The 17,770-nt window shown below is 49.0% G+C and overlaps 1 protein-coding gene across 1 annotated transcript; it reads left to right on the plus strand.

The window, feature by feature from the left end:
• The first annotated feature begins 1,062 nt into the window (after window positions 1-1,062).
• On the plus strand, window positions 1,063-12,652 carry ACCSL (1-aminocyclopropane-1-carboxylate synthase homolog (inactive) like). The gene is given in 15 exon segments (XM_035012603.1): window positions 1,063-3,310; window positions 4,583-4,642; window positions 5,093-5,163; window positions 5,546-5,615; window positions 5,848-5,914; window positions 6,869-6,966; window positions 7,207-7,284; window positions 7,702-7,802; window positions 8,734-8,823; window positions 9,589-9,634; window positions 9,728-9,869; window positions 11,146-11,232; window positions 11,235-11,287; window positions 11,374-11,527; window positions 12,315-12,652. Coding segments are annotated over 15 exon segments (1,713 nt in total). The 5' UTR covers window positions 1,063-2,797; the 3' UTR covers window positions 12,398-12,652.
• The last annotated feature ends 5,118 nt before the right edge of the window (window positions 12,653-17,770 follow it).

Consider the following 17,770-nt stretch of genomic DNA (forward strand, 5'->3'; position numbering starts at 1 on the left):
GCTGAGAGCTGGGTAGATGGGGCAGAATCGTGGAACTTTGGTAACATCAAGGACTTCCAGGGCAAGGAGTCCAGCAGTGCCCCTAATTACTGCTTAAATTCTGGGGCCATGTGCTGGTCCAGTGGATACTATGGAGCTGTGACATCTTTGATTTTGTTATTAAGTTGACACAAGACAAGACCTTTAATATGTGAGAACCCAGCTCTGGAAGAAAGCAGACCCCCCCCCCCCCCCCCCCATCGATAACTTCTTGCCCATTGAAAAGAGATCTTGTCCACCATTGTGACCTTCCCACCAGCACTCCCCAGGACCAACAGAGATGATAGGCACCACTTTTTGAAAGGCAAAACCACAGGAATCTCTCTTGACCCTTAACTACCCCTCTATGCGATCCAAGTATAGATCCCTCTTGACTTATGAGGGGGTTATGTAATGATAAACCCATTACAAGTTGAGAATGCATTTAATTAATACACCTAAACTAATGAACATCTTAGTTTAGCCTAACCTACCTTAAATATGCTTAGAACACTCACATGAACCTACACCTGGGCAAAATCCTCTAACAGTCTACTTTATAATGAAGTGTTGAATATCTCCTGTAAATTATTGAATACTGTACTGAAGGTGAAAAACAGAAGGGTGGTTGGGTCCGGGATAGTTGTAAGATGGTTGTTGACCTTCGTGATTGTGGGGCTGACTGGGAGTTGCAGCTCACTACCAGTGCCCGGCATCATGAGACAGGATCCTCCCACATATCCCTGGCCCAGGGATTCAAATTCAAAATTCCAAGTACAGGGGCGCCTGGGGGGCTCAGTTGTTAAGCGTCTGCCTTTGGCTCAGATCATGATCCCAGGGTCCTGGGATTGAGCCACTGCTCGATCCCTGTCCTAAAAGCCCGAACGTCGGGTTCCTTGCTCCGCGGGAAGCCTGCTTCTCCCTCTCCCACTCTCCCTGCTTGTGTTCCCTCTCTCGCTGTGTCTCTCTCTGTCAAATAAATAAATAAAATCTTTAAAAAAACAAAAGCAAAATTCCAAGTACAGTGTCTACTGAATGCATATCATTTTTGCACCATTGTAAAGTTAAAAAAAAAAAATCATAAGTTGAACCATCCTAAATTGGGGGGATGTCTGTATCCGGAAGGACAGCATGACCTACCTACCTGCAGGGTGGAGAGCCCCATTAAAATGACCTTCCTACTTTTAAAGGAGGGAGTTTGGGCCACAACAAAGCTTTTGCTTGTGGAACAAAGGGTTAGCCTAGGCATGAGGGCTTATGTTTGTTCCATTTCTTTCTAAACAGTATGCATGTTCCTAATTCTGGTGAGTGAAATTCTTTGTATCAGTGTTGATGAGAGGTTGGCACCCTAAGTCAAGACTTGGTACGACTTTGTCCTGTGGCTGCATCTGGTCATTGCTCCATCTTCTATAGCCAAGTCCTCAGTTAGGGCTCCTGTCTTCATGGACTCGGCAATATCCCCGTGGTTGTGCCTCTCCTACTAGTTAGCTAGGTGCTGGGCACTGTGCTAACGATATCGTGATGAAGGCTGCCCTGGGGAGACCCTGAACAAGGAACTGTATTAAGTGTCATTCAGGGGAAGTACTAGTTGCTCTGGGAATATCACAAGCTGACTGAACATGGTCAGAAGAGGTTGGGCAGAGTGTCCAGTATTTGGGTTCTTTGAGGCTTTAAAAAGGTGTTTCTTAGGTCCTACCCATCATTTTGACTTCTCTTCAGAGGAAAGGGTGGTTTGAATGTTAGAAGTTCTCAAAGCAGAGTCTCAGGAACTCATTAGAACCAAAAATTCCCAGCCCCCACCTACTGAATGAAAGTCTGGCAATGAGGCCTCGCCATCCCTGTCCTAAGTCCTCCAGGTGGTGCTGGTGAAGTCTGAAGTTCAAGAACCATGTATCACGCCCATGGTTACTAGTGATGAATGTCTAAGGTGGCCGTCCCAGTGAGCAGGTTGAAGGCATTTATAAGGAAGGGACACAAGGGAGGAGTGGAAGGACTGAGCTTTGAATATCTGGTACGGCCAACTTAGGAAAAAGAGAGAAAAAGAAGGGCTGATGTTCTAGGATAAGGGATGGCAGACTTTTTCCATACAAGGCCAGATGATGAATATTTCAGACATTGTGAGCCATATGGTCTGTGTCCCAGCTGTTCCACTCTGCCATTGTGACGTAGAAGCAGCCAGAGGTGATACATAAACCAACAAATGTGACCGCGTTCCCATAAAGCTATTTACAAAAAGAGGTAGCTGGATTTGGCCCTTGGGCAGTAGTTTACTAACCTCTGTTCTAGCAGAATAATTTACTGAGGCTTTTTATTTTCTGGGTGTCCAGGTGTTGGGTCTCTCCATCTCTCTCTCTCTCTCTCTCCAGCTCTCTCTCTCTCTCTGTCTTCAAAATCCCTTTTTCTTAGAACCCTGTAAAGCAGGAATTGCTCTAATTGAGGCACAGGGTGGAGCCCCCAGAGCCTACCTGTTCAGTTTCCCCTTTTTCTCAAAGTGGGTCCTAACGCTTTTTCTCAGGACACATTTTAATGTCATTGAAGTACAGTGCTCCAGTGTCTGGGCTTGGGGCCACTTAAGCATTGCTGTTGAATGAGTCGGTAATTCTTCCTGAACCAACATGGGCCTGTACCCCATGCGTGGAAGTAGGAGGAGGCAGTGAGGAGCCGGAGATCAGGCCTGAGCCTGAGGGTCGAGGAGAGTCTCCTTTGCTGCAGCGCATGGTCTCCCTCTCTCTCTGCAGGTTCCAGCCAGCCTGCTGAGGCCGAGACAAAGGCCCAGAGCATGAGTCACCAATCAGACACCCTCCATCTGCCCTGTGGTCAGATGAGGGGTCAGGGCCTTGGAAGCCAGGGCACCTGCACCCAGCCCATGGAGATGATGCACTTGCAGCAGACCATCGAGAAGCATATCATGCAGTTGGCCACCAGGCACCAGCAGCAGGATCTGGTGCTGGGGGACCAAAGGCATCATCAGGCCACCGGGGAGCAGGAAGCCCTCCTGGGCAACTTAATGTCCCAGTTGGTCAATCTCCTACAGTCTGGGGCCCCGGGTGGCCTGGGGCTCCAACCGTCTTACCCTCCCCTGGATGTGAGGGGGGATGTCGGAGGTGGGCAGGGGGCCCAATCAGCCGGGCAGCCTGACCAGCCAGTTCACCAACTGAAGGATCCCGAAGCGACATTTGTCAGCCAGCACCTGTCTAACCGTGGGATCTAAATCTCTGCATCATGCCGGGCCAGCTTCCAGGACTACAAGATGTACCAAGGAGACAAATACCATGAGGACAAGAACCCCTTGGTGAGGATGGGGGGTGGGGAGAGACACCTCCTCGAGGGCCCCGATCACTAGGATTTACTGAGTCCTGTGCCAAGTACTGGGCTCTCTCTCACTCTTCCTAGTTCCATGAAGTAGACACTATTGTCATCTTAGAGATAAGGGAATGGGCACAGGAGCAAGGTGACAATGCCAAGAAAGTTAAGAGCTGTGTCTGGGTCCTTCCCGCCCCTCCTCTTCCGCATGCTTTCCCTCAGTCCCTGCTCTTGCCCACTAGGTCACAGTGGTCACAGTGCTAAGCAAACCCACCCTCATGGAACTGAGTCTAGTTGCTGAATATTGTCTGGCACTGGGGAAAGGAACATTGATAATAACAACCTGAGAGAAGTAAAGGGAGGCCTGATTGGGTGGTCTGAGGTGTCTTAAAGGCTGAATCAGCCAACCATGTGGTAGGGGCGGTAGGGGGTGGGAGGGGGGTCTTCCAGGTAGGAGGAACTGCAGGTGTGAAAGCTTTAAAGTGGGAAGGGCTTGGAGTGATGGGAAAATGAGGCTCCTGAGGCTAGATTGGGGAACATGAGTGACGTGACAAGAGTTGTGAGGTGTTAGGATGGTGAGGTTAGGATAGGGAGCCAGTGAGAGGCTCCCAGCAGGAGCCGTTCACAACAGCTCTCTAGCCAGAAGGTGGAGGACAGCCCGAATCCTACCTTCTTTTCTGTTTCTAGCTAAGTGATATGTGGTCAATGGTCATCAGCTTTTTCTGGGGACCAACTGAGTCCTGCATCTCCACTGGACTCTGAAGAACTATATCTCCTCCAGTAACTCGAAGGGGCCTCATATTGATATGGAAGTAGCAGAGATGGGCATGAGGCAGGCCCTGGGGCCAGGCAGATGGCGTTCTGCCCGTCCCTGAGGTCATGTGGCTAGTGGGGCAGTCCACATTTCGGAGCCTCCCTCTCTTAAAGTGAGGATCATAATAGAACCTTTTTCTCAGGAGTTATGAGAAGTAAGGCCACTGCATGAGGCACTGAGTCTAGGGCCTGGCACATAGTAAGAACTCAGTGCCTGCTCTCAGGGATAGAAGTACTGGGTAGCTCTAAAGGGGGAAATTGCAAGCTGTACGATTTTTGAATCTATGGCAACTTTTCTAACGCTTGAAGCTGTTAGACATGGAGTGAACTGCCTCGTGGGGTAGTGAGATTTCCATTTGAAATAATCTAAGATGAGTCCTTACTGGAATGTTTAAGGAGGTCCCTAGAGGGCAGGGCAAGTGGACTGATCGATTCCTTCCATCTCCAGGGCTTCGTTAACCTTGGCATCAGTGAGAATAAGCTCTGCCTTGATCTGAAGACTGAAAGGGTAAGCCAAGTCTTGGGCCATGCTGGGACCCACCATCAGGTCCAGTCCCCCTAGACTGTTTCTTAGCATGTGGTAGATACAGGAACGGGACTTAGGAGTTTAGGGAAGGGAGTGGGGAAACAGCTTCTTGAATAACACCTCTGACCTCCTGGCTTGCTGTATTTAGGGGTGTGCTCTGGATGGGTATATGGTGGGTAGGCTGCCAAGGGAGACTCTGGCCCAAGTGTAGGGTTGTGGAGGTCATCCAACACTCCTCAGTGAATTCTCTTTGTGTAACCTATGACAAGGAGATTGGGGGCTCCATTCATGAAGGGGCATGTGGCATGTTTCCCTATTCCTCTTCCATAAGACCCTGGGTTGTAGGGCAAACACCCATACGCATCCTAGCAGTAGGATGAGGCAGGTTGGTCTTCCCTGGTCTGGCTGTCCTCATGCTCTGTTTGTCAACAGTTGAGTCAGAGTGATATGAACTTCATTGAGGATGTCCTGCTGCAGTATCCTGATTGGTCAGGGCAACCATTGTAAGTAATTTCTAGATCTAAAGTCTCGTGGACCCCAGACACCTATTCTCAGGGAGGGAAGGACCCCCAGCACCAGATTCTTGGTTGGCTACTTCCCTATTTCTCTGGGTAACAACTTCCAGAAAATGTCTAGAGTGAAACCACCTCAGGAGGGAGCCTGGTGTAGTAGAAATAGCACCTCCCTGTATTCAGAAGACCTGAGTTCTCGTCCAAACTCTCACACCTATTGTCTGCATCACCTGGAGAGTTGATGGCGTCAGCCAGTAGCCCTGTGACATGAGGTTGGATGCCTTGCTCTTTGGAAACAACCGTAGGCTAGATCTTGAATAAGGAAAGGTCCCTGGGCCTGGGCACCACACAGTCTCTCTGGGTCTACCCACAGCCTGCAGGAAGAGGTGGCCTGGTTCCTGACCTACTACTGCAAGGTACCTGCTCAGCTCGATCCAGAAAATGTGAGTCCATTTCCAAGCCTCACTGCCACCCTGGTAGAGGACTGTATTCTTGGGGGACTCGCTGCATTTTCTAGAACCAGCAGAGACCCTAGGGCCAGGGCAGAGCCAAGGCCAATGGGTCACAGAAGAGGAGGTTCCTGGTGCCTGTCCCTCCTAGGGGGAGGGAGACAAAGGGGCTAGACCTTCTTACATGGGGATTGGTTTTTGACTTCTGCCTTCTGTGCATCTTCAGGTAGTTGTTCTAAATGGCTGCTCCTCTGTATTCTCCACACTGGCCATGGTTCTGTGTGATCCAGGTGGTAAGTCAGTGGGCTCTGCTTTCCCTCAGGAAAAGAGCAGCTCGTGGGCACTGGTCCTTAGGGAAGAAGAATATCTTGACTCAGAGGCCTTTCCCCTAAAGTGCTGGAACTTCTACCCTGATTAGAACATCTTCGTACTATTTCCATAGGAGTGACAGATTTGGGTCCCCATTTAATATGGAAGGAAAACATGGGACAGTCCTCAAGGAGGTATGCCTCAGAAAGAGTGACAATTGGAGCCAACTCATTATATTATTAGCTGGGCTTCTGGACTCAACATCAGTACAGAGAGCCCTGGTAAATTAGCTTAGAGCAGTTAGATTTCCTAACTCCTGTATCCCCCTCTGCCCACCCCCCAAAGGCAAATTAGTTCTAGATCAAATAAGGCCAAGGGATCTGTTCTCAGTCTCCCTCCTAACAACACCCAAACAAGAGTCTCCGGTCTTAATGAGCTCTCGCTGCATAGAAGGAAGTTACCCAGATGGCCAGTTTCACTCAGAGGAGTAGTTGCTTGGTTGACTCATCCGTGAGGCCAAAGGAAGGGGAAGGAAAGAACCCAGGAGCTCACCAGGTGCAGGTAGCCTGGGCCATGCAGAGAGATGAGTGCCCTCTCTTGGCACAGACCTCAGCTTCTAATGTTTGGACAGGAGCTGGTGAGACCTGCTGGATGACTAGCGCTCTACCCGCTAGCAAGCCCGTTTGGGTTTGTAACCTCAATTCGGAGCCATTCCTAGCAATATTCTTCCCCTTCTCTAGTGTTTCCCCACATAACATTTATAAGAATGTAACTTTTATAGAGCCTGAGGCCAAAAATTAAGCCCCAAGTAGGAGGGATTGCCAAACTAACCTTCTCTGTCTGTAGTGTTGCTACTTGTCTGTGGGGGGGCACGGCTGGCAGGTTCCGACTGAGATGCCCCCCCCCCGACTGACAGTGTTGTCTCCCTGTGCTTCCAGAGGCCTTGCTGACCCCCACCCCCTTCTATGGCGGCTTCGTCTTTAGTTCCCACCTGTATTCGAAAGTTGAGCTGATTCTCATCCACCTGGACAGTGAGGTCAGAATGGGGCCCCTTCCCCCCCAGACAATGGACCGTCCTAAGGGCATTTGGAAGGGGTAGGGGACCTCGCTCTCCTCCCATATAAGTGACGGTGGGGGGAGGATGGGGAAATTAGGGCAAGGAGGGGCGTGTGGGACTGCAGGCCTGGGTGTGAGGTGTTGGGCGATGTGTAGAGGAGCGAGGGACCAGGGCTTAGAAGCTTAGTAGGCGGTGCTCAGGCAGCGTGTTTGCCTCCAGAGCAGGGACGCGAACCCCCGCCCGTTGGAGCTCACTGTGGACAAGCTAGAGCAAGCTCTGCTTGAGGCGACGCTTACAGTAAGGAGGGACCCATGTCTTCGGGGTGGGTGCTGCTGCCCCTGAGAGGGGCTGGGTCCGGAGATCCGGGACAGTGTTCTCACCAAGGTGTTGTGGGCTCCTTTGAAAGGGGCTGTGTCCCAGGGGCGTGTCCCCCTAGGAGCCCTGAGCCCCTGTCTCTGGGGGCAGCCCCCAGAGCTCCTCCTTGCTCCCCCTCTGTGGGTGCTAAGAGAGCTGAGTGTTCCAGATCCTACCTAAGTTGCTGAGACCCCAACTAAAGGCCTCGGGGGTAGGGGGGATGTGTCCAAAACTGGGTATCCTGACTTGACCTTTGGCTGAACTTGAGGTAGACGTGAGGGACCTATTATGTTCACCTCAGTGATGTTTTGGGGGTGTTTTGTTTAATTTGGGGTTTTTTGGTTTTTTTTTTTTTTTTAGGGGAAAATGGTCAGAGGTCTCGTGCTAATCAACCCTCAGAATCCTCTGGGGGATGTCTACTCCTGAGATTCACTGAAAGAATACTTGGAATTTGCCAAGACGTAGGTGTTTCACCCCTTGAGACTACACGAAGTCCCTGAACAAGGTTCCTAGAAGTCAGAACCAGATGTCATTTACCCCAGTATTTTTACTGCATAGTATACTTTGCAAAACTATGTACAACTCACTGAAATTGAAGTAAAAAAAATGCACCCACATGCTTCAACTGAACGTTTTTTGCCATTTTGCCTTTTTTTTTTTTTTTTGGCCCAGGTACAGACACCTACATAACAATTGTGATCTGGCTTTTTTGCTTTTCCTCTTCTTGTCATGTAACCACTTTCTCCCAGCATCCGTTTCCCAACTCCTTGGCCTGAGGTACCGAGGCAGCCAAATTCTCAGACTTTGTGGGGTGAAGATGTGTTGCCAGAGAACCCTTATGTCCCACTCCCACGGACATGTTAACATCAGTTATCTCTGGAGTCTTGAAATAGCCCTATTCAATAGGGGGTGCTAACCTCCCCATTTTCTAGAAGAATCACACTTATCCAAATTTGATAACTCTAATCCAGACCAATTCATGGCAGAGCATGAGGACAGCACTGCTTCAGAGGGCTGTTGGGAGAAAAAACAACCTGCATTAACACTTAGCCCACTTAATGCCACTATTCAATCTGGACCCTGGGTGGGAGCTCCTGCCTGTACCAGATATAAAACTCTTTGGGACACGCAGCCCTCCCCATTGCATTGGTCTCTGCTTGACGGCTGAAGGGTTAGATGTTCTGTTGAGTGTCTTTGGGTCCTATTCCTTCCTACCCCGAGCCAGGTCTAAGGTGTATGCCCCTTCTGCCTTACCATGCCCCTTGGAAGGGTTGGATGGGCTGCCAGAGCAGTAAGAGTATCTGAACTGTATCCAGAGAAGCCCAAGAAAGAAAGGGAGTTGAGATGAGAGAGAACCTAGATAATATTCTCCCTCTTTTGCCCAACTTGCAGGTACAACCTACATGTGATTATAGATGAGATTTACATGCTGTCTGTGTTTGATGAATCCATCACATTCCACAGCATTCTGAGCATGGAAAGGTGAGTTTGTTGGCCTCAATTGGAGTTTGGAATGCAAGCCATGAGGTTCCTGCTTTTGCAGGGTGTATCCATGGGCCATAAACTTAATTGGCTACGTGCTAGGAACTGGGGCCAAGTGCCACTGGGAGTGTGAAAATGAGCAAAGCATCCTCTTTCCTCCCACGTGTCTTTTTGCAATGCTGTTTTGTACATGAGATAACTTGAAGGCAAGGTAGAAAGTGCACTGTCCCACGTCTACATAGAGCCCCACAGAAGGTCAGGGTAGGAACTTCTTTATAAGTAGTGCATAGGGAAAGAAGAGAAATAGGGCAGAACTTTCTTAAGGGTAGCATGTGGCCCTAAGATACGATCCCAGCAGCCAAAGCAAGGCAAGGCCATGCCGGGCAGAAGGAACAGCTTTATCTGAAGTGGGGCAGTTAGAAATAGGTGAGCATATTTTAGAAACGGTGGGTGGCCCACATGTGTGAAGAGCTGATTGCCAAGAAGGTGGCTTTGGACCAGCTGCAGGAAGGCTCTGAGCCAGGCTGAGGGGCCTGGGCTTCATTCGGTGGGCACTCGGGAGCTGTCCCATCTAGTTCCCCAAGGATACCTTTTGCTGACTCCCTGGCTGTTAACTGGGGCAACTGTTTCTTGAACTTTGGGCCCCATAGGCTCTTATGTCTAGGAATGACCTCAAGTCTGTTTTCCTCTCTTGCCCTCATTGACCCCAAGTTTTCATCCTTTCAATATGTCTTTATACCCTTGATTGTACTGTCTCCTCTCCAGTTTGCCTGACCCCAACAGGACCCATGTGATCTGGGGCACCAGTAAGGTAAGCCCCAGCTTCCTGTATTTGGGTAGGAAAGGAAAGGGGGCCAGGAGGCGGGCAAATTGGGTATTCCTCCCTCTACTTCCTTTCCTCTAGGATTACGGCATCTCTGGCTTCCGCTTTGGTGTTCTTTACACACACAACAAGGAGGTGGCCTCTGCCATGAGCTCTTTTGGCTATCTCCACAGTGTCTCTGGCATCACCCAGTACAAACTGTGCCGGCTGCTTCGGGACTGAGGTAGGCAGCGAGTCCCATCCCGGGCTGGGATCGTGGCTAGGCCTCATGGCCATGGGGGAGTCCCTGGGTCTGCTTGGGCCCCTGACATACCTCTAATCCACTGAGACCCTGTTCGCGGTCTTGGGTTTAATGGAGGCAGGACAGGAAGTTTGAAGGCAGGCAGGCTGTAGCTCAGCTCGCGCAGTAGGCAGAGACAAGACGAAGCTGCTGGCCTGAAACACAGATGGGCTTTCATGTTCGGGAACTCGTGCTGTGCCTGGAAAGGCAAATTGTTCTCTAAGGCTTGAAAGACAGAAACCAGTCTCTATGCAAAGGTCAGTTTTCCCTCCCCAATGCCCGGCTTGCTGTAGGCAAAGATGACCCAAAAATGCCATGACTCCTTGAATAGGACTTGACTTCATCTTCCAAGGTGGCCGAAGGAGAGCTGCCATTTGGGCAAGTGGGTGTGGCTAGATCTATGGCACCTGCATTCAGTTTCCTCCATGGGTCACAAGTGAATCCTGGCTTTAGAGGAGACCTCCCCCAACCCCCTCTATTTAAGGCTATCACCCAAACTTAGATAAGGCCCCCCCCTTCTTTAATTCCCTATAACAGGGCAGATGCCAGGCTGGAGGATTTAAATTGAAAGCTGGGATATAATGATACAAATTAATGTAATTTGATAATCTGGTTTAGAAACAATTTGCTTTCAGCTTTGGCAGGGGGAAAGGGGTCGATAGGAGAAATCCAACCAGATGGCTCCGTGCATGATGCCAGGCCCTCTGATATGTGGCAGAAACCAGGTTCTTAGCCCTTTGGACACGAGTTCTCCACCTTGGACACATGGGAATTATCTGGGGAGCTTAATGCTGATACATGGGCTCTATCCCCAAAGATTCTGGTTTAGATGATCTGGAGGTATAACCTGGGCATCGGGACTTTTAAAAAGCTCCCCAAGTGGTTCTAATGTGCTGCCAGTGCTAAGAACACCTGGGCTAAGGGCCTCCCCAAGCATATCTAGGTTTCTCGAAGTCCACTATGTGAGGCTCTGAGTATCTGCCTAGTTGGCAACAGCAGCATCTGTCCCACTTCGGGGGCACCCCGACTCTTTGTATCAGAACATTCCTACTGGACTATTGAGAAGGTGTGCTGGGTATGGCTACCGTCAGCGCAGATATAACACAGAGCCCGGCTTGGATAGAAAGAGCTGGTACAAAGCCCAGGGAGGGAGCCTTTGATAAGCCTGCAGATCTCTGCCACCAGACCCGTGACGGCTATCTTCCCCCGACCCGTCCAGAGTGAACTGACGGAGTGTACCTGCCCACTTACCACTCCCGGCTGCAGAGAGCTCACAGATATATCACTAAGAAGTTGAAGGCATTGGGGATCCTTTTCTCAACCGTGGCTCTGGCCTCTACGTCTGGATCAACTTGAAAGTGGTGAGCTCTGGGAATGAGGTGTGGTATTCTTGGGCAGCCCTGCCTGATGTGTCTTTGGCTCAGCCCTGTCCTTCGGCCTTCCCTAGTACCTGGATCCGTGCACCTTTGAAGAAGAGCTGCTGCTCTGTCGCCGCTTCCTGGATAACAAGCTGATCTTGTCCCGAGGCAAGACCTACATGTGTAAGGAGGCTGGCTGGTTCCGCATGGTCTTTGCGGATAGGCCCCTCCGACTAAAACAAGGTGAGTGGTCCCGACCTCCCGATCCTGGCCTCCTTCAAAGATGCCCTGTCAACTCCTCTATCGCCCAGTTCCTGGATCTTCTCTTGTTTTTGGCCTTCAGCAGCCTGTAGCGCCAGCCCTGCTATGACATCTGTTTCTACCTTCACGTCCTCGAGCTCCTTTGCAAATAGGAACCCATAGATAGGCCCGTGAAGAACACCGCACTCTTTGGGTATCTGTTCTGTGGCTGCCTGGAGCAGGGCATTGGGACTGTGCACTAAGAAGAAGTGGTACACTGCCCTTTGGGGCTAGCGGTACAGCAGGGGAGAGAGGCCGGTAGGGCCATGGGGGTCCCTGTACATTACACTGCGGAGTTCAGAGTCTCCTCTGAAGGTTTTAGAGAATCTGACCTTCATTTTGCCAATTTTCTATTGCATCTTGCCACGTGCCAGATACTGTTCTCCCTCTGGGAATAGACCTGTTAACAAGAACATTTATGTCACAGAAATACCTTTTGGAGAATGGACTGAGCAAATAGAGGCAGATAGAAAACCTGATGAGGCCAAGGCCATGAGCCAGGTTACAGGATTTGATATGAGAGCTGAAGGTGTCCAGCAGGCAGATGCTGGGATAGTGAAGCTTCATGAGAGCAGGTAGACTTGGAAATCCATCCCAAAGAAGGGAGGACTGAATGTCAGCATCCCTGAGAGAGGGGCTCTGTGGTGGTCTGCCAGGCTCTGGGGATGTCTAGGGCCCACCCACAAACCCACTAAATCTTCATTTCTCTGTCCGTGTTTGGACCCTCTAGCCATATATTAGTTCTACCAGGTGCTGGAGGAGCAGAAGAGGGATCTGAGAGTGAAGCAACTGGAGAGTGCACAGAGAGAGTGAGTGGTCTGCCTCCCACCCAGTGGCTGCAGCCAGTCACATGCTCAGGGACTCCCTGACGTCAGCCTCTGGGCCAGAAGCCTGGGGTTTGGGCCTGGTGTTGTGACTGAACCAACAGTGGGCCCCTCTGGGAATGGGCTCCTCTGACCCAGTCATCAACCTTCTCCAGCTGAGCATCTGTCGCTTTGGTAGCTTTGCATCTTTTTAGTCTTTGCTAGCCATGTATGTGTACATGAAATGTTTTTATGGGGGTTGGGGTGGGGGCTTGCTGGGTCCCGATTTTATGGTTTTATTTTTGTAGTCCGCATCTAATAAATTTCATATATTTCATATAAATTTCATATAACTTAAATTCTAGGCTTATTTTCTTTTTTACATTCTTTGTATCACCTCTGGGAGATTTTTTTTGGGGGGTGCGGGTTTCTTTTAAATTCTAAGGCAAATTGTATGTGAAGAATACTGTCCAGGGAAGGTGAAAAAGGAAGGAAAAAAGTGATCCCTAATTGACAAAGCACATTCTAGATGTCAGGATCCTATGGGACATCGTATCCCACAAGATCACACCCACCTTGCTCATGTGTGGCTGCAGTGCAGGATAAGGGTGTAATGCCAGATGTTCCTTCTTCCAAATAGGAGTTCTTTGCGCTTTTTCAAAAGGCTTTTATTAAAAAAAAATTTTTTTTAAGTATTTTGAGAGAGAGCGCGAGAGCGCACAAGCTCGGGGAGGGGCAGGGGAAGAGGGAGAAGCAGACTCCCCACCAAGCAGGGAGCATGACATGGGGCTCAATCCCAAGACCCAAGATCATGACCTGAGCTGAAGGCAGATGCTTAACCAACTGAGCCTCCCAGGCGCCCCTCAAAAGGCTTTTAAAATGAATCTCTAGTGATAAACCTGAGGTCTTCCATTTTCATCTCTAGTGTTTGCAGCCATTCAAATCACAACACCTGGGAGTTTCTCTGTAAAGCTCTTGCATATCTGCACTTCAGTCGGAGGACTGAGGCTGTGACGTGGGCCTGGCACAGATGACCACATATTATAGATGACGAAAGAGCTTTTAGCACCAACTGATGGCTTTGGTCAGTCACTTGGCTTTGTGACCATCCTCTCTCTTGGGTCCAGATTTGGTGGTTCTTGTTCTTCAATGACAATCTTTTTCTTTTCTTTTTTAATCAACAAAAGCAGTATTCCAGCAAATCCTGAGTCTTTAGGTTTTTTGTTTTGTTTTGTTTTATACCAGACAGTGTTCGTTAGAAGTTGACTAATAGGGTAACGGACACAGAGCGGGAATTCGCTGGATGAATGAGGGAGCTCATGGGACCAGAGAGAAGATGCAGATGTGAAAGATGAGAGGCAGAGGTGCTCTTGGGATCTCTGTAATGGGGCCTGATAGTCTCATCAGGACACTGCCCTCGGTTGAAAGGGATGGTGCCTTCCATGGAAGGGATAGACTCTTTTGTATTCCATTCCCGTCAAGATTTGAATGGTTGAGTGGAGAAAACTTAATATCTCCCTATCCATAAGCATGGAATCTCCTTCCATTTATTTAGGTCTTTAATTTCACTCAGCAAGGTCTTTGTGGCTTTCAGAGAACACAATTTCGTCCTACACACATCTTGTTAAGTTTATCCTATACTATGCTTTTCATGTTCTGCTAAAGGTATTGTTAACTTCATTTTCGAATTTTTTTTGCTAGCGTGAAACAATTGATTTTTGTATCTTGTATCTATCAAGAGCTTTGAAGGCTCTGAGATTTTACCCTACGTACAGACAGCTTTCATGGATGCTGGCAGAAGGCATGAGAATTCTGGGTCAGAGAATTATTACTCACAACAGTAGGAGGAATCAGAGTATCAGCTTTTGATTCCCCAAGCCCTGATTACTGCAGGGAAAAGTGAGGAGGACCCTCTGATGACTGCACCTGCCGTGGGGTGTCCTGCAGAAGAGCAAACCCAAGCTTAAGGAACAAGATTCTTTTATGGTGAGCAGTAAGCTTGCCTGAACTCTGGCCCCCAAAGGAGACATTATCTTTATTATATTGAGTAATAAACCTACCCTTTGCTCTGGAGAGACACACTATTGCTATCATCCAATGCTGTTCACTCTACACATGTGTGTATATATGTGTGTATGTACGTGAGTGTGTATCTCCTTGAAGACAGCCTAGAACAAAGGCAGTCAGTGCCCCTCCTTGTAAGACAGGCAGAAACATGAGAGACCCAGGAAGAATCCTCTCCTGACAGTATCTTGTGAACTTGCTAAACTCATTATTAGCCCTAGTAGCATGGTGGGGGGAGGGGATTTCTTTGAATTTTCAATGTATACAATCATGTTGATTGTGAATAAAGGTGATTTTCCTTCTTCCTTTTTAATATTTCTAATTTTTCTGTTCTAATTGCATTGCCTAGAACCTCCAGTACAATGTTAAATAAAAGTAGTGAGGGAGGACATTCTCCTTCTCAATCTTAGCAGGACTGAGGTCACTCTCGCCTTTTTTTTTTTTTTTTAATGAGGGGGGTGGGGAGCCAGAGGGAGAGGGAAAGAGAGAATCTTAAGCAGGCTCCATGCCCAGTGAGTAGCTGATCTCACAACCCTGAGATCATGACCTGAGCTGAAATCAAGAGTCAGACGCCTAACCGACTGAGCCACCCAGGCACCCGACTCTTAAGTACAATGTTGCTGTAAGTATTTTTCATACTGCCCTTCACCAGATAAGAGTTCCTTCAGTTCCTAGTTTGCTGAGAGTTTTTCCCAGGAATAAGGGTTCAATTTTTGTCATATGTTTTTATTTATACCTCTAGAGAAGATATAATTGTTTTAAGTGTTAGTGTGGTAAGTTATACTGAATCTTTTATTATTATTAACATAATGTATTATTTGTTTCAGGGGTACAGGTCTGTGATTCATCAGTCTTACACAATTCACAGCGCTCACCATAGCACATACCCTCCCCAATGTCCATCACCCAGACACCCCATCCCTCTCACCCCCCACCACTCCAGCAACCCTGTTTGTTTCCTGAGATTAAGAGTCTCTAATGGTTTGTCTCCCTCTCTGGTTTCGTCTTGTTTCATTTTTCCCTCCCTCCCCTATGATCCTCTGTCTTGTTTCTCAAATTCCTCATATCAGTGAGATCATATGATATTTGTCTTTCTCTGATTGACTTATTTTGCTTAGCATAATACCCTCTAGTTCCACCGTCATTGCAAATGGCAAGATTTCATTTTTTGATGGCTGCATAATATTCCATTGTATATATATATACACCACATCTTATTTAACCATTCATCTGTTGATGGACATCTATGCTCTTTCCATAGCTTGGCTATTGTGGACATTGCTGCTATAAACATTGGGATGCATGTGCCCCTTCGGATCCCTACATTTGTATCTTTGGGACTTACATTGAATCTTTTAAATGTTAAGCCAATGTCCTATTCCTGCAATAAAGTGCACGGAGGATGCATCCTCCTCGTATATATTGTTGGATTTGGTTTGATATTAAGAATTTTACCTTGGGTGGTGGGCTCCCCTCCACCAAAATAATTTTACATCTGTTTTCATGAGGAGTATTGTGCTATAATTTTCTTTTTAGTAATGCATGGTTGGTTTTGGTATCAGAGTAATACTGACCTCATAAATGTTTTGGAAATCTTTGTTCCTGAATTTTCTGGAAGTTTGTGTCAAGTTAATTTTTTTTTAAATTTTCAAATATTTGGTAAAATTCACCTGTAAAGCCATCTGTACCGGAGTTTTCTTTACGGGAAGGTTTTTACTCATAAATTTAATTTCTGTAACAGATATCAGGCGATTCACATTTTCTATTTCTTGTGTCAGTTTTGGCAACTTGTGTCTTTCAAGAAAATGTGTCCATTTAAGTTCAATTCCTGAGAATGTTAATGTTCCAGACTGACCCTGACCTTCAAGGCCCTATCAAATGCATCCCTATTTCCAAGACTCCACCCTCTCACCAGCTAGCCAGGACTTACCTTTCAGAACTCAGCCATCATTTCCTTAGTGTTTATAGCAATTATATGTGTGTAGGGCTTCCCATGTGGGGCCAATGCATGTATTGGGGTTGGGGGTGAATCTCCCTGCTGCTTGCTTCCATGGCACGGGTTATCTCTTTAACAGTCCTCCCATTTGGGGTGCGTGGGTGGCTCAGCCGGTTAAGCGTCTGCCTTCTTTTCTGGTCATGATCCCAGGATCCAGCCCCGTATCAGGCTCCCTGCTCAGGGGGAAGCCTGCCTCTCTCTCACACTCCCCTTGCTGTGTTCCCTCTCTCACTGTCAAATAAATAAATAAAATCTTAAAAAAAAAAATTAGTCATCCCATTTGTATGTCTGCCTTCCCAATCAACCACAGGCCCACTGTTTGTTTTGCTTATCACCCTATCCCAGCACTTTGCAGAGATCTGGCACAAGACAGGCATTCATTAAGAGTACTTAACCAGAATTACATAGAATATGACTTAAATGGAGAGAACTGGCTTGTTTTACAGAACATCACACAGAGGACCAACAAAGTCATGAGAGCTGCTTAAGGTCACAATGTTCCTGGCAAGGCCAAAGAGAAAAGAACTGGAGTGGTCAGAAGACCCCTAAGTCTTCCCCGCCATACTTGTATTGAAGGATCCTGCTTATTTCATGGGGAAAGGAGACTTTTTCGACTCAAGGCTCTGCGCAGGCTGGGGCCTGGGTAGCCTAACTCACTGCCGAAGCCCCAGAACGTGTAGGGGTCTGTGGCAGAGTTCAACAAATGTCCCATGGAGCGAAAAGAGAATTTCAAATGCCAGTGGAAAAACTCTCCTAGGGGAAAGATGTTTTAAGGATGCCCTCGCTTTAACCAGAAAGGCTTCTCCGTGGGAGCAAGCAGGCATATGTTTGCCAAGTAACCTCCGGCACTCGAACTGCTTCAAACTCGGGAAACTGAGGCCGGGAGGCAGAGGGAGGCGCCCCCACGTGCCAGCCAGGAAGACCAGGGCGCGCAGGCCGACCCTTCGCCGCCGTGGTCTTCTCGGCTTCTGCTGCCGCCGGGAAAGGGGTTGGCACAGGGAAGAGTGGGGGCGGAGGCAGGGATCCGGCACCCGGAGCGGCTGGACCCCCCCTCCCCATCCCGCCAGCGCGGGAGTCACGCCGGGGCGTCCAGGAGGCCGGGTCCGGGCAGCGGAAGGGGCCCGGGGCGCACGGTTCCGCCGCGCCGGCGCCCGCCTCCCCAGCGCGGCCCGGGGCTGCGATCCCGCTTTGCCGGGCAGCGAACGGGGCCTCCGGGCGCGCGGGCGGCCCGGCCCACACTTCCCCGTCCCGGAACCGCAGCCGGCTGGTCTCGCGAGGCTCAGCCGCCCGCCGAGGCCTCGGTCGTCCCTCCGCGGCGCCCCG

The sequence above is a fragment of the Mirounga leonina genome, unplaced genomic scaffold (assembly GCF_011800145.1).
Source record: "Mirounga leonina isolate KUSES-001 unplaced genomic scaffold, KU_Mleo_1.0 Mir_166, whole genome shotgun sequence".
Taxonomy (NCBI): domain Eukaryota; kingdom Metazoa; phylum Chordata; class Mammalia; order Carnivora; family Phocidae; genus Mirounga; species Mirounga leonina.